At 44.3% G+C, this 15,071-nt stretch overlaps 1 protein-coding gene across 1 annotated transcript in view; it reads left to right on the top strand.

Moving 5' to 3' along the window:
* The window catches only part of ANO2 (anoctamin 2), a 350,630-nt gene extending 337,807 nt beyond the window's left edge, over positions 1–12,823 (top strand). Inside the window, 6 exon segments of the mRNA XM_049771984.1 lie at positions 2,728–2,880; positions 3,262–3,314; positions 5,243–5,424; positions 10,725–10,830; positions 12,528–12,647; positions 12,650–12,823. Of these exon segments, the coding sequence (XP_049627941.1) occupies positions 2,728–2,880; positions 3,262–3,314; positions 5,243–5,424; positions 10,725–10,830; positions 12,528–12,647; positions 12,650–12,823 (788 nt within the window).
* Positions 12,824–15,071: the final 2,248 nt, after the last annotated feature.

Raw genomic sequence — 15,071 nt, 5'->3', positions numbered from 1 at the left:
GAAGTCCTCTTTGGTTCACCAGCGAATCAGGCCATCATTTCAGAGGAGCCTTGACAGATATGGTCTTCACAGCCCAATAGATAGATAGATAGATAGATAGATAGATAGATAGATAGATAGATAGATAGATAGATAGATAGATATTCATTGAGCATCAGCGATGATAATGACAATGTATGAGCCAGAGCAGTAACTGACTCCTAAAGACCCAAACAGCCTCGCAAATACCGTCGTTGTGCCAGGTAAAGTTTCTTGCAGGAGATTTCTTTCTTGAAATCTCTTGTGGTTAAGCTTATTTCTTGGTGAAATTTATTCTTTTTATTTTGGATGCTGCTTTTTTTTCTTTATATGAATATAAATATGAATATCCTAGAATCTTGAAGCTTGTCCACGAGGGAATCTCAGTAGTACAGATAATCAGGTCTAACGGGAATTGAAACCAGTTTCCTGAACTTATCATTGAGGATACTAAGGTCCTTTGAAATAGAAAGAACTGACCCAATACATAAGGTGAAGGAGAATCTCCAACCAGGTTGAATCCTCAGACTCTCTCCAGGATTTACACCTTATATTTTGTGTCTGTGTGGCTTCTAGGGGTGCTGTGCACATTGCAGTCATCTCTGCATGTTAATATTGCTCCAATAAAAATACAATTACACGACAGGTAACATCATTGAACACCTGTTGAGTGGGAGGCATTGTTCTAAGGACTTTCACCTGCAATCATTTACTTTTATGTCTCCTCTGAGATTGGCAGTATTTGTATTGTTATTTTATCATTATTCTTTTTCTATGGTGCCAGAGATTGAGCCCAGGGTCCAACTCATGCAAAGTAAATGCTCTATTCTGTTATGTCCCCAGTCCAGGTGGGTATTATTATAGTCCTAAATTTATGAAGAAAGTAATGAGACACAAAAAGTAAAACAACTTCTTCCTGGATATCTAATGGAATCAGAGGGATAGCACAGCAGATAGGGCTCTTTCCTTGCACAATATTGACCAAGCTCAGTCTCCAGCACCAAAAAGAGTCCTCCAAACTACACAAAGAGTGATCTCTGAGAATAGAGCCAGGAGTAAACCCTGAACACTTCCAGGTATGACCACCCCCCCAAAAAAAGTTAAGGATACCTTATTTAGTGAGGTTTTCCTGGAACTAAGCATGGTTTTCAGATTCACTGACACCCTGGAGTGAATAGAATTTCCCTCCTTTATCCCTGAATAGATCAATCCTTGTAGCATATGCAGAAGTGTGCAGATACTGGGGGGAGACTACCAGGGGTCCTGTTCAAGGCAATGGCCTCTGGTGATATGGGACATATTTTGCTGACTGTAGAATGAATTCTTGTGCATCATTAATGGAAGGACCTGAAGCATTCAGAAAACATCAGGAGCATAAGAAATTATGGGTAGAAGAAGGTGCTGCAGGCATTGGAAGTTGCAGGAAAGCAGCAGTTGAGTGAACTTAGGAAGAGATGTTAGGCAAGAAGGAGGAAGATGGGTTGGGAGCCAATTGCTAAACCTCAGTCTCTCCAGGAAAGGAACTGAGATTATAAACAGGGGAAGCTAATTGAACATTGTATGACTCTCTAAAGGTGGTAGATCAGAGTGCAAGCACTTGGGATTGAATTGACCCTAGAGAGGCCTAAGCACACTGAGTACAAGGGGGACTGTGTGAAAGTGCTTGTGGCTATACAGGTGGAAATGAGTGGTCGGACTGTTTCCAGCACCCTGCTGATCCATACTGTCTTACATTCAGTCTTACTAGAACCTTGAGGTCCATCTCTCAACATAAAACTCTGGTTCTCCTATGGATAGACATTTCATACCCTACCACCTGTGAATCCTGCCATCTCTGAGACCTTTGTCTTTCTCCACCAGCCATATTGACTTGTTTTCACAGCTTCCTCATAACACCAGTTCTCTATAGGCTAGATATGACCTTTGCCACCTTAAATCCTTGTTCTAGCACCTGGAACCAGTGAGTGCTTAGTATTCTTGTTATGAATGATTGAGTGCAGACTAAAGGCTGGGGTTCTTGGGATAGGAAGAAGAGGAAAAAGCTTCAGGAGATGGAATTTTAAGTTACTTTAGGAGAGTGACAAACTGCAGCCCATTGGCCAAAGACAACAGTTTTTCTTCATGACTTTTGTGAATCAAGCTTTATAGGCACACAGCCGAGTCTACGTGCCAACAGGTTGATGAAAGTAGCTTTCTGTGTTCTAAGGCAGAATTAGGCCACTCTGACAAGAATATCTGGCCCATGAATATGAAACTATTTATACTTGAGCTTGTGGCATTAGTGAGAAGGTTAAGGGTGAGGGATTGCTGATGTTTTTCTTTCCTTTACCTCTGTTTTGGAATAAAGACCTTTGCTCTCCCAAGAAGTGTTGAGAAAGAAATCCCCTATGACTATGGGACCAAAAGAGAAGGGGGCCCATAAGACCACCTGGGAAAAGAGACTCATGTCAGCCAGATAAGTCAGTGAGTTGAATCTCAGCACACATGAGATCTAGGTTCAATCTTCAGAACTAGATGGTTCCTCAAGCAGAGCCAGAAGTAATCCCTGAACAGAGAGCTTGGAGTAACCCATGAACATTGCTAGGGGTTACCCCAAAACATGGTCCCCCCAAAAAGAAAGAAAGTCATTTTAAGAACAGGCAAAGACCAGAGTAAGACATACTTCTGGCTCTTTCCTGTCTCAACCTCTTACACTGTTCTCTCTCTTAGTCATCCAGTTTGGCTTTGTCACCCTCTTTGTGGCCTCCTTTCCTCTGGCACCCGTGTTTGCCCTCCTCAACAATGTCATCGAAGTGCGGCTAGATGCAAAGAAGTTTGTGACAGAGCTGAGACGGCCAGATGCTGTGAGAACCAAAGATATAGGTATGGTTCCTGCAGGGAAACTGAGACAGACTTATTCCCACCACTCTGTCTACCTGATGCCACTCCCACACCACCATGGGTCCAGAATCAAGAAGAATTGGAAGGTTTGTCCATTTTATCCCTTGAGCTCTTCATCCTCAAGTCTCAGGGGCAGAAAAGACCATGTATGCTCTCTTACTGCCAAGGACCCTCATCTCTACAGTTCTAGTTTTCAGACAAGGAATCCTAAGTTTTTCCAGATAAGCCCATTCCTGGGGGGCCCAACTGACATTTCCTGGGGAACTTGTCTGTGAAATGTTACCCTGAGCAAGAGAGTTATTTGTCATCACTGGGTATGGGTGTGAGTGAGCCAGACAGGACAACTTCCTTTCCATCTTACAGGGATCTGGTTTGACATTCTCTCTGGAATCGGCAAGTTCTCTGTGATCATCAACGTAAGTGCTTGCATGTGTATGACACCTTTAGGCTCTGAGGGAGGGCTTCTCCTGAGCATGCACACCCATATTTCTCATTTGCAGCATTCCTTAAGACAGAAGGTTCCTTAAAAGAACCCAGTCTTCTAGTTCATGGTGCCATTGCTAAAGCAATGTGATTTTGACACTTGTTTTATTTCACTGAGAAGAAGAAAGGTAATTATCTTCTAGAATGCATCCCGGACCCTTAAGGGACAATATCAGATCTGTTTTCAGAGCCAAGAATCATGAGGAAAGAATGTCACGTATCTAACCATCTCATTGCTTGCTTTTTTCTCCTCCTGCTCTAAACAATACCTGGCACCTCGCCCAGGCTGTCATTCCTAATTACAGTTCTACCAGGTTGTCAAAGAGCAATCCTAATTATCCCTTGGGGACTCCATGTCATCAGTGATGGTAGGAGATGGAAGGAGAGGAGGTCTACCTATGATGATCTCCTTAACTGCCTCCTCAGACATGTCCAAATTTCATAGGAAATCCTGCTGGGCTCATGCCAACGGCTCCTTTGTCTTTCATGTTCTTCTGAAGGATGATCAGGGAGGGCCTTTTCTTCTACCTCCCAAGAAAATTTTAACCAACTCAGTGAACACCTTGAAAGTTATGGCTCATGACCCCCCGGTGAGAGAAACTCAGATGGTCTCTGGGGCTCAGTTCTTTCTTCAGGAAAGAAAATGGCGGAGAGTCAGAAGGGGAAGTAGCAAGGACCAGGCCATTGCCCTGTAGTTGAGAAACAAAGTTATTGGGAAAATATATGATTTATTTCTTCAGAGCTAGGTCTACTTGAAGAGTGTATCTGGCACTTTCCATGAACACAACTGAGTGATGGAGATTCTATTTCTTTCACCTTTCTAAGTCTTTGTATCTGTGAAGAGGGAAGAGAATAATGATATCCACCACCTAGAATCATTCTGAAAATTAAATGGAAGATAAAAGAGCAAAGACAAGTGCTCAGAAAGTCAGAGCTGGGCATTTAAAAGTAAATGACTTACTCTCTGATATGACCAAGGCCACCCCCCATATATACATTCAGAAAACAATACCTAAACTATACATTTTTTTCAAAAGGACTTTGATTGTTGGTACAGAATCAAGTGTAAACAGCTGCCAAGAAGATTTAAGATATTCTGTGCAGAAAGTACCTCTACATTTAAACATGCAATTGCTCATTTGTCCTTTGCTTTGTTCCATAGACATTTATGGGTGCTTAGCTACACCAGATGTGATGTGGGGTATGTTCAGCTTCATCTGTCTGGCCAGGTCTCCCCACTCTATGCCTTACTTTTATCCTTTTCCTGAGTAAAATGAATGGAAAGAACCACTTTCAATAGAGGGTGTTAAACAGTGCTGAGAAACGACAGTCAGATTGATGGCACTGTGGCCCTATCCATGGATCTCCAGTGACACTAGGGGACAAATGGACTGGGTTATTCAGGGTCTATGCCCAGTCTTTTCTGTGACACTCACATCGCTTGGGCCATTTTCTTAGTATCTTCCATTTACATGTAATTTGGATAAAACCACTGTTAATTCAGACCCTGAGGATGTTTAACTTATCCAGCACTAAATAGTGGATTTTCTCTTTCTCTCTCTCTACTTTTTCTCTACTTTCTTTCTCTCTCACTCTTTCTCTCTCTCTCTTTCACACACACACACACACACACACACACACACACACACACACACACACACACACACACACACACACTACCCAAGATGAGAAGCCAGGCACATTGGTCATGTGAGCTCCAGAGAAAGAGCTTCTGGGTTGCTCAGAGCTGTGCTTCTGGGAAAGAGGCCTATCGGGGGACAGTGTTGTGTCAGATGAATTCCTGCCACCTGGATGACAGCCCACCACGCCACTCCTCAAGTAATTGTGTTTTTGTCCTCAGGCTTTTGTCATCGCAGTCACCTCTGACTTTATTCCCCGCCTCGTGTACCAATACTCCTACAGTCACAATGGGACCCTGCATGGCTTTATCAACCACACCCTTTCCTTCTTCAACGTCAGCCAGCTGAAGGAGGGCACGCAGCCGGAAAACTCGCAATTTGACCAGGAGGTTCAGTTCTGCAGGTAAAATAATGAGGACAGGCCTGAAGGATAGTACAGGGGTTAAGGCACTTAACTTGCATACCTCTAACCTCGGTTCAAATCCCCAGCACTGCCTATGATGGCCTGAAGACTGCCAGGGGTCTCTCAAACACAGAACAAGGAACAAGCCCTGAAGCCCCGTGGGTATGATACATACACCCTTAAAAGACAAAAATCAGGCACATGGAGGATGGAGAAATGGTGTGGAAGAATCAGTGGCAAATTCATAGCTAACCCCAACTCAGTGTTTTAAATTCTAGTCATGGAGGAAAATAAAGTTAGTCTTCTGGCAAAGAGTGTTGGGAACTGCATGATCCTTTTGGTTCTTAGCTTTTAGTGACCTCTGGCAATATATGGAGGCACATAAAATTGAGATCTAAAATCCAACCAGGCCTTTTCAAGGTAGCTTAAAAATACCACCCAAAGAAAAATGTGCATTTTTTTGGTCTGAAACCCAATTATGAACATGTTTGTAGCCATGGTTCTTAAATAAAGAAATTATATATTAAAAAAAAAAGTAGCCTCCAAAGTTAGGACAAATCTGGCATTCCATTGGAGAAGTGTTCTAGGCATTTCCAGACCTATGTGATTTAGCCCCTTCTGCAGTACATTGATTTTGTTTGTAGGCAAGATCAATCACCCATGAGGAGGGATCAAAGAACTAAGAGTTTGTGGTGGAGGGGTGGCATTAAAGCAGGGCTAGAAGGAGGCTGTCGGGTCAGATGGATATGGTCCTTGAAATCCAGGAGACTTAGAGGCTGACCAGCCAGATGCAGCCTCCTGGCAATGGCTCCTGTCAGGCTTAATTCTACAGTTCCTAAGTACCTAACCTCAGGCCCTCAGCAAATTCTGTGAAAGGCAAACCCCCTTCCATCCCAGGGCTGCCTGGCATCTGGGTCTCCTGACACCACGGGGAGACTTTCCAGGTATTCCTTTTGCAGATCTTTATCCAACCCTCACTAAACACAGCTCTAATTAACTCCTAATTGCCTGCTTTGCATTCCCTTGTTAGAGGCCAGTTTCAAAAGGCAGTATTAAGTAGTTCAGAGGGTGTTAAAATATTGTAGATAATTATGGGTTGTGTTAATATGATATTAATTTTATTGAGACAATTATTTTAACACACTACAATTAAGCTGAGAAGTGCCTTAGAAACCAATGTAGCGTGCAACCAAAACTTTATTTTACAAAAAATTGCTGTGTCTGATGGTTGATCACCATCAGGTGATTGTTTGATCACCCATTTTGCCATTCAATGAGAATCCCTAGTTTGTTATCTGAACAATCCCACCCTTGTGGATTATGTGTTTTGACAATGATGTCGGAGGTCAAAGTCAGTGGACATAGGACAAACAGGGACTTCGAAGTCATCTCTTTCCTCTCTGTATCACATTTTCTCCCACCTGTAAAGTGAAGGCCTGAAGTCTTCAAAATGCTGTGTGTGTGTGTGTGTGTGTGTGTGTGTGTGTGTGTGTGTGTGTGTGTATACAGGAATAAGCTCTGAGCACTGGGATGTAATAGTCTACCACCTAATCTCCAGTAAATAAAACAACTAAATCGAAAAAAATATTTTTAACATTTTAGGTAACCTCTCTGATTTCTTTCTTCCACTTGCCTCTTTCTCAGACATTCTTTCTGAATTAACATGAGATGAATTTATACAACCTTTAAGATATCTCATAAGTTTGTTTTATAACAATGAAATGCAACTTAAATTAATGGGCACCTTTTTAATTAGCAGTTATAATAATTTAAATCAAGCAATGTCATTATTAGGCTAGTCCTAATAATCAAATAGGTCAAATAATATGTACTTTGAAAGCTGAAATAGAATGTTGCTTTTGAGAACTTTTTTAGTCACTGTGTGTCTTCTTAACAATGTCCTTTTGTTCTTGAAAGCTTAGAATAAACACATGTATTGGGATTAATTGAATATTGCTATTACATTCTTTTTTTGAAATGATGAAACTTTTTATTATCAAAGCAAAAATTATTCTTACAATGACAGACAGGAGTCAATCCAGTCCACTGGCCATGCTCATCTCTCACCATTTTTAAAAGAATTTCCTTAAATATTATCTTTTCACGAGGCCTGAGAGATAGCATGGAGGTAAGGCGTTTGCCTTTTATGCAGAAGGATGGTGGTTCGAACCTCGGCATCCCATGTGGTCCCCTTTGCCGGCCAGGGGCAATTTCTGAGCATAGAGCCAGGAGTAACCCCTGAGCGCTGCTGGGTGTGACCCAACCCCTCCCCCAAAAAACCTATCTTTTCACACCTCAGTAATAACATTAACTAAATCTGACTTTGCCAAAGGAGAATATTTCTAATATTATAAAATGTGAACTTATATTCAAATGGAAATGACCAATCACTCATCTTATGACAGAGGCTTATGGGGAATCCATTTTTTTAGACTATGAGTCATGGTTCATGAACAGGAAAGGAAGCCACTTTGTAGGTCATGATCAGCATTTTAAAGAATAAGATAGAATAGAAAAGAAAAATAATTATAAAGAAATGGGCTGGATCAGAAAAGATCCAGTAGGAAAGAGTGGGATAGATTTATAATGGGATAGGGTGAATGAACAGAATATAATAGGAAAGAATCAGTATGGTACCCACCTCAAGCTTAAGTGTTGCTATCATTATTATTTTAGGGACTTGTATTGCTGTCATTATGTTTTAGTGATATGTATATGTATATGTGCAGTAATATTGAATATAAGCCTTACTGCAGTAAGTCATAATTCTGTGTTACATTTCAAAAGAGAAAAGCAAGTGGTGTTGAATTCAATTCATTCCGTTGCAGACTCTGCTTCTCCATGAGCAACTTGCTCTACACTTCCTCCCACCTTCCCTCTTCATCAGAGATGTTTACAAACTAGAACTGTTGGCCACAGCTCCATGTTTCTCTTCCCCAGATCCTTGATTACAGATATGTGCCTGTTTGACTCACAACAAGTTTTGGATGCTCAGATTAGCAAAAGTAACTTCCAAAAGCTGCGCAGGGAGTTAGTAGCTGAGATGGGACCAGAATTAGATTATTTATGGATTCTTTTTAGAATGGAAAAAAAGAGAGCTGTGCAGTAGCTCTTCTCCTGAGATCAGTGAGCAGCTGTTCCCACATCGATGGAGCAAAATAACAAGGGATGAATGTCTCCTGACATACTAGGCTGGGTCTGGGGCAAGATTGCCCCATGGCAAGAAGTGGGCTTGCATAGTGTTCTTCCTTGTGGGGGTCTTAAGATCAATGTCCTTCTAATAGTGGAGGTCACAGAAGTGTAGGGAGCCTGAACTTTCTCTGCTCCTCTGTCTTCTCTCTCTCTCTCTCTCTCTCTCTCTCTCTCTCTCTCTCTCTCTCTCTCTCTCTCTGTGTGTGTGTATGTGTGTGTGTCTTTGTGCCTTTGGGCCAGTGTCATCTGGAGCTGGCTATGTTCCTGTCCTCAGCCATGGGTGAATTGATGAATCCTGTGGTGTGTGCTGGGCTGGGGATCACTGTGTTTTTCATCCGGATGTCAACCTAAGTGTCTGCAACAGCTGGGATCAGCTGTTAGAAAAGGGGGGTCTAGTATGAAGGAGGGTGCTGGCCTCTCTCCCAGCCCTGGTCCCAGTCTCTATCTATGTCCACCTCACCCTTTAACATCTGCACTGACTCTCTTTCTCTCTGTCCATCTCTGGATATACCTCTCTTTTGGTCGTTTTCTTCTTCTTCCTCCACCTTTCCCTGGGATAACAGAAAGTCGATTCCCCCTTTATTAAGAGAAATCTTATAAAGCATCTGGCTATTTGGGGGGTATGTCAGGGGTAACAAAGAAGGCACCCATTTCTGAATTCTCTGCACATTCAGCAGCTTGTTGATGGGCTACTCTGTGGCCACAGGAAGGCAAGTGTAAATGCATCAGACTTGGCACCCCATCTGGCACCCACTTCTGACATCTCTGAGACCCCAGCCAAGTACTTGAATTTCTCCAACCCTTAGTCTCTACATATATGGTGGAAGCAGTGCCCATCTGAGAACTTGGTCCATGAAAATTGGCTGAGAAAACTGCCAGAGAAGCTCAAATATTGATTTCATCTTCCCTGAGTACCTTATGCCACTCTCCAAAACTTGCCCCACTACCATACTGCATCCCTTCTTTAAGCACAATACTTACTACTTGGTATTTAGTGTCCTACCTCTTCCTCCAGCCCAGCTGGATAGGTTTTGCTCTCCTGAGCTTCAAAGTTGTTCAGTTGCGTGAATAGGTCCTTGAGAGTTCATTGTTGTTCAGCACTTGTTGTTTTTCTAAGTTTAGAAAAAAACTACTAGTGAGTAAAAAAAAAAAAAAAAAGTAATTTTAGTGGAGTTGTCCCAGAATGGGGAAGTCAAGGCAAAGATAAGAACTCTTTGACTTCCATATGAGTCTCAGAAAAAAAAGGGGGAATTCACCCTAGTAGTTGGCACTTGTGTCTCAGGCACAGATCATTAAGGTGATCAGTAAAAGAGGGGAGAGACACATCATGACCCATGAATCATTATCAGCCCCCCAACTCAATGCACCTCCAGTTTGGTCTCTATTCTCCTTTCTATAACTCTAACATGCTGTTGTCCTGTGAGACTAACCTCCTACAAGACTGCACCAGTTGGGGTCTCCAGACAACTATATTGTCCATCAACCATGGACTCCAGAGAACTTGGAGAAAATGTGTAGTGGGTCTTCCGCCCATGGGAACCCATATAGATTCTCTGATTCCCATTAGAGGCCTTCTCTGGAAGGAGTGTCCAGAGACAAGAAGAAACTTGGGGGACATTCCTAGGTCATCTGGAGCACCTGTGTTGCTCGCGAGAAGCCTAGGTTTGATCTCCTAAGCTGCACTGAATATAGCCACCCCTTTAAAAAGTTATCTCTAGGGGCCCAAGCAATAGCAGAGTGGTAGGGTATTTGCCTTACTTGGGCTGACCCAGGACGGACCTGGGTTTGATTCCCAGCATTCCATATGGTCCCCCGAGCCTGCCAGGAGTGATTTCTAGAGTAGAGCCTGGAGTAACCCCTGAGTGCTGTCAGATGTGGCCCAAAACCCAAAACATAAACAAACCCAAAATGTCACCTCTAGCTTTATTCTGAAAAGACTTAGGTTCTTTTCTTCCCATGGATGAGCTAGATTCTTTATTTCTGCTCTCTATTTCCCAAGTCTGGAAAGCCAGAATGTCTGCTGTTTTGTGCTACATATTTCACACAGAAAAGCAATTCCATCTGCTCCATCTTCTTCCCCATCTCACCCAATGTTTGTCTTTGGGCAGGTTTAAGGATTATCGAGAGCCTCCCTGGGCCCCAAACCCATATGAGTTTTCCAAACAGTACTGGTCAGTGCTATCTGCAAGGCTGGCATTTGTCATCATCTTCCAGGTAAGTTGCAGGAATAGCTGATTGCATTCCTGGTTGCATCTGGGGTGTGTGGGAAAGAGCTGTATCTCTTATCTGGTCTGCAAGATTTTATAGTTCTGTGGGGTACAGCAGGGCTGTAGTGATGCAGGTGAGACAGACTGGGGAGTTGAGTGGGGGAATCTTCCCTGGAGGTAGGGGATGGAAGCAGGATACACTTTCCCAAGAGCCTTCATTTCTGATGGCCTTTCTTCCCAAGATGGGTTCCTGGACAGATATGGACTTAAGTTGCATGGTGATAAGAAGATGGAGTCTCATACAAACCCCAGATAAGAAAGGTGGGTGGGAAGAGCCAGGAGAAACAAAAGTCTCAGCCCAGGGCAGATGTAGGGTCCCATCTGGGCTTTGTAGCTTGTGGGAAGGCTCCAGTTCTGGATCTTTTCCCTTGGGCACTCCATTCCTTCTTTTGTTTGCTTGAGTTTTCCCCTGCATCATCCAGTGGGAAGGGCCACAGAGCCACCCAGTCAGGCCAACCTGAGTGGCAAACCTGAGCTGGCGATTCCTACCACCCACAATAACTACAGTTCTGATTGCATCTGAGATGCTCCATGCTCCTGGAGCCCAGCCCCATTTGCAGGCCTGCTGAGCTTTTTCTAAGACTCCTGTAAGCTTTTGTGTGCCCTGCAGGCCACTCCCTGGGGGGGCTCTAAGGTATCCTGGGTCTCCTGACCTCTGCCCAGGAAGTGGAGTAGCTCACCAGCTCATTCTTTCACTGGAAGAAGACAGCCATTCTTCCTTGGGAGAGATGAGGTGATACCTTTGATGAACAGCTCAGCCCTAGGGCGTCTTCTAACTTAACTACAGGTCATATGTCCACATTCCACACCCATGGTGAGGTATGAGTGAGTGAAGGAGAGCAGAAAAGATGCATCCACATGCTCTATGGATCGGCATAGTGACCCCTCCTGGGCCCCAGTGCACTCTGGGTTTGAGGTGGTGCTGGGAGTGAGTCTGAATGTACAATGGCAGCAGGGCTCTGACTGCCTGATCCTGGGCTTTCCTGACCTCCACATGGCAGGATGGAGAGGAGCAGGCCCATTGGGGTCAGGGAGTGCTCCCTGTAGACAGACTTTCTCTTAATCATTTGTGTTCAACAACACAAACTGTACTGCCAGGCTGGACCCCAGGGAACCTTGGCAGATCAGCAGAACAGCAAGCAGGAAACAGGAGTTGGGAACAATGGGTGAGATTAGTAAGGGCCTGGGAACTCAATGCACAAGCTAAAGATCAACTCTAAAGGGACCCAGTCAACTCAAAGGAAAACAAGAGGCCAGAGAAAGCTCTGGAAAGGTCATGAGCATCATGGCCACTTCCCAATAGTCAAGGCCAGGCATACTCTGAGGCCAAGGGCAATGAGAGGATCTCGGGGGACTCTTGATTAGGGATCTCTGCCTCCTGACTCAGTTAACCCTCATAACAGTTCCCGGAGGGGAATGCTCTTATTATCCCCCTTACTTCATGGGGGTCACAGTGAGACAGAACTGCCTTTGGCTAAAGTCAGCCACTCTTAGACAGCAGTGCCTAGGGGAATTCCAGAGAGTTTTCTACTTTCCAGGCCTGTGTGCTTCTGGAGACAGTTGCTGATTCGGTTGTGATGGGACAGGGGCTTTTCTCTAATGGGGATATGGGTTTCACCCCACAGTCCTGGCCACTTTTCTGAGCCCCAATTCACTTCCTGCAGAACTCTTGTGATGTTCCTGAGTGTCCTAGTAGATTGGATGATCCCTGATATCCCCACGGACATCAGTGACCAGATCAAGAAAGAGAAGAGCTTGCTGGTGGGACCTTCTTCTGAAGGAGGGAACATGAAAAGGTCAAACTGATGGACGAGCCAGCACAGAGGAGCCAGGGTGGGGAACGAAGAAGCCAGAGGAGCCGGGCAGCCAGCGCAGCCCCCTCAGGCCGAAGCCAGCCCGGCAGTGTCGCCTCTGAGGGTTCCCAACACACTAATGTGTGAGCCTGCTGACCCCAATACAGCAGCCAGGCTGGGCACAGTGAGGCCCTGGCCCTGGTCTGCCCCAGGGAGCTAGAGGAATGTCTGTTCCTCTGCCTAGACCTGGCCTGCCTGATATATGGAGGAAAGAAGGAGTGTGAGTGCTGCAAGAAGGGAAGATGCTGCTTTTATCAGAAACAGAAGTTTCTTTTTAGGTCCCCTTTTGAGCTGCATCCTTGTGAGGAGGGGGAGGTTAGTCCCCCCATTTGGAATCAGAGAATGAACTGGGCTCACCAGTCCAGAGTTCCCAGGCACCACAAGCCCTCCTCGTCAATCACTTGCTCCTTTCAGATGGCTGAAGGCTGAGCAAGAAGTACTGGTCTAGCCTCATTCTGAGACTTCACCATCACCTCCCTTCCCACCATTGCCCCCAAGATGGCCCTCAAGTCACAGCAGAGCTGTGGATGCAAATTAAGTTCCAGGCAGAGAGTGGTGGCCCTCAGACCCACAAGTTCAAATCTGGACTTGTCCCTAATTCATGGCATGGGGATACTTGGAGCTAAATGTACCTCCCCCCATCATTTTATGCAGGTTCAGATTTAAAATAATAAAGTGGATGGAAATGCTCTTTATAAAGATGCTTTTCCTTGGTCTTTCCTTGTCTTTCTCCCTATGGATTTCTCTTTCTGGAGCACACAAGAGGAATCAGTCATTGCTCTCAGACTCCAGATGCCAAGGTTTAGTAGGTGATGCCCCCTGAAAGTCATCTCATTGATCTTACTATCTGGGGAGACTAGCTGGTGAGAACATACTATTCTTTTATGTTTGTTTGTTTGTTTTTGTTTTGTTTTGGGGCTGCACCCGGTGACACTCAGGGGTTAGTCCTGGCTCTGCACTCAGAAATTGTTCCTGGCTTGGGGGACCATATGGGATGCCCGGGGATCAAACCACTGTCTGTCCTGGATCAGCTGCATGCAAGACAAATGCCCTACCGCTGTGCTATCTCTCTGGACCCAAGAACATACTATTCTTAGAATGCTTTGGAGGAAGGAAGAGGGAAAGAGAGATGGAAGGGACTGGGAAAAAAAATCTCAATGCAATGGAATGCATGTCAAAGCCCCAAGTTCTATACCTTACATTGAATGTCTGCCCTAAGACCTCCCCATCATACTGGACATGGCCCCAGTAGACCCCATGCAAGGTCTTGGCATTACTGAAGTCTGGTATTAAACTGTCAGACCTGGTTGGCCCACTATCACTGGAAGTGAACCTGGTCCCCCTGAGTACTGCTTGAGAAATATTCAGAGTAAACCTGGAACCAAATACCAAATCTCGTTTCTTTCACATATCTCTCTACCCTCATGAGCTGCCCAGAAACCAATTGCCCAGTTCTCTTGTCTGTGTTCAGCCCAGATTCTTGCAGATTAGTGACTGAATTAAAGCCACAAACGGGTTCATGCTTTGGGATATGAGAGGGATCATTTAGGAATTTGGGAGCCACTGTGAACTGAACACAACATGGGTCCTTTCATTATGCTCTAGTTCCCCTTTCCACCTAGGCATTCCAGGATTGCTCCTGAAAGGAACCCTTTTTAAAAATTTGTTTAAATAGAGGGCCAGAGTGATAGTATAGCGATAGGGCATTTGCCTTGCACGTGGCCCACCCAGGATGGACCTGGTTCGATTCCTGGCATCCCATAGGGTTCCCGAGCCTGCCCAGAGTGATTTCTGAGTGAAGATCCAGGAAAAATCTCTGAGCACCACTGTATGGTGTGGCCCCAAAAATATTAATTTAAAGTACCATGGTTAACAAAATTATTGATAGTTGAGTTTTAGGCATGTAATATTTCAACACCAAATCTACCACCAATCTCAACTCCAATCACCAGTGTTTGTATACTCCTTCATCTCCAATACCCTGGCCTTCTGCCTGCCACTTGACAGGAATGTTAAAATGTTTGGCAGCTGCATCTTATATCACATATTATCAGTGTTACTGAACTGTGTGTTGATGGTGTGCTGTGGATTTGTAGCTACACCACTCTCTACATCACCTACATAACAAAGGTCCCATTCGCCATTACTTTCTTTTCTCATCTTTTTTCCTGCCTTGATTTACTTTCTTTTCTGCTCTTCTCCCTAAACTCTGGCATCAAAGGTGATCTTTACTACATTACATTTCCTCATCCAGTTATTCTGTATACTGTAAATAAGTGAGATCATCCTGTGTTTGTCTTTCTTCTGGTTTACTCCACTCAACATGATAGCTTCC

Source organism: Suncus etruscus, chromosome 4, assembly GCF_024139225.1.
Source record: "Suncus etruscus isolate mSunEtr1 chromosome 4, mSunEtr1.pri.cur, whole genome shotgun sequence".
Classification (NCBI taxonomy): Eukaryota; Metazoa; Chordata; class Mammalia; order Eulipotyphla; family Soricidae; genus Suncus; species Suncus etruscus.
The sequence above is the reverse complement of the archived record's forward strand: the minus strand, read 5'-3'. Positions and strand labels throughout refer to the sequence as shown.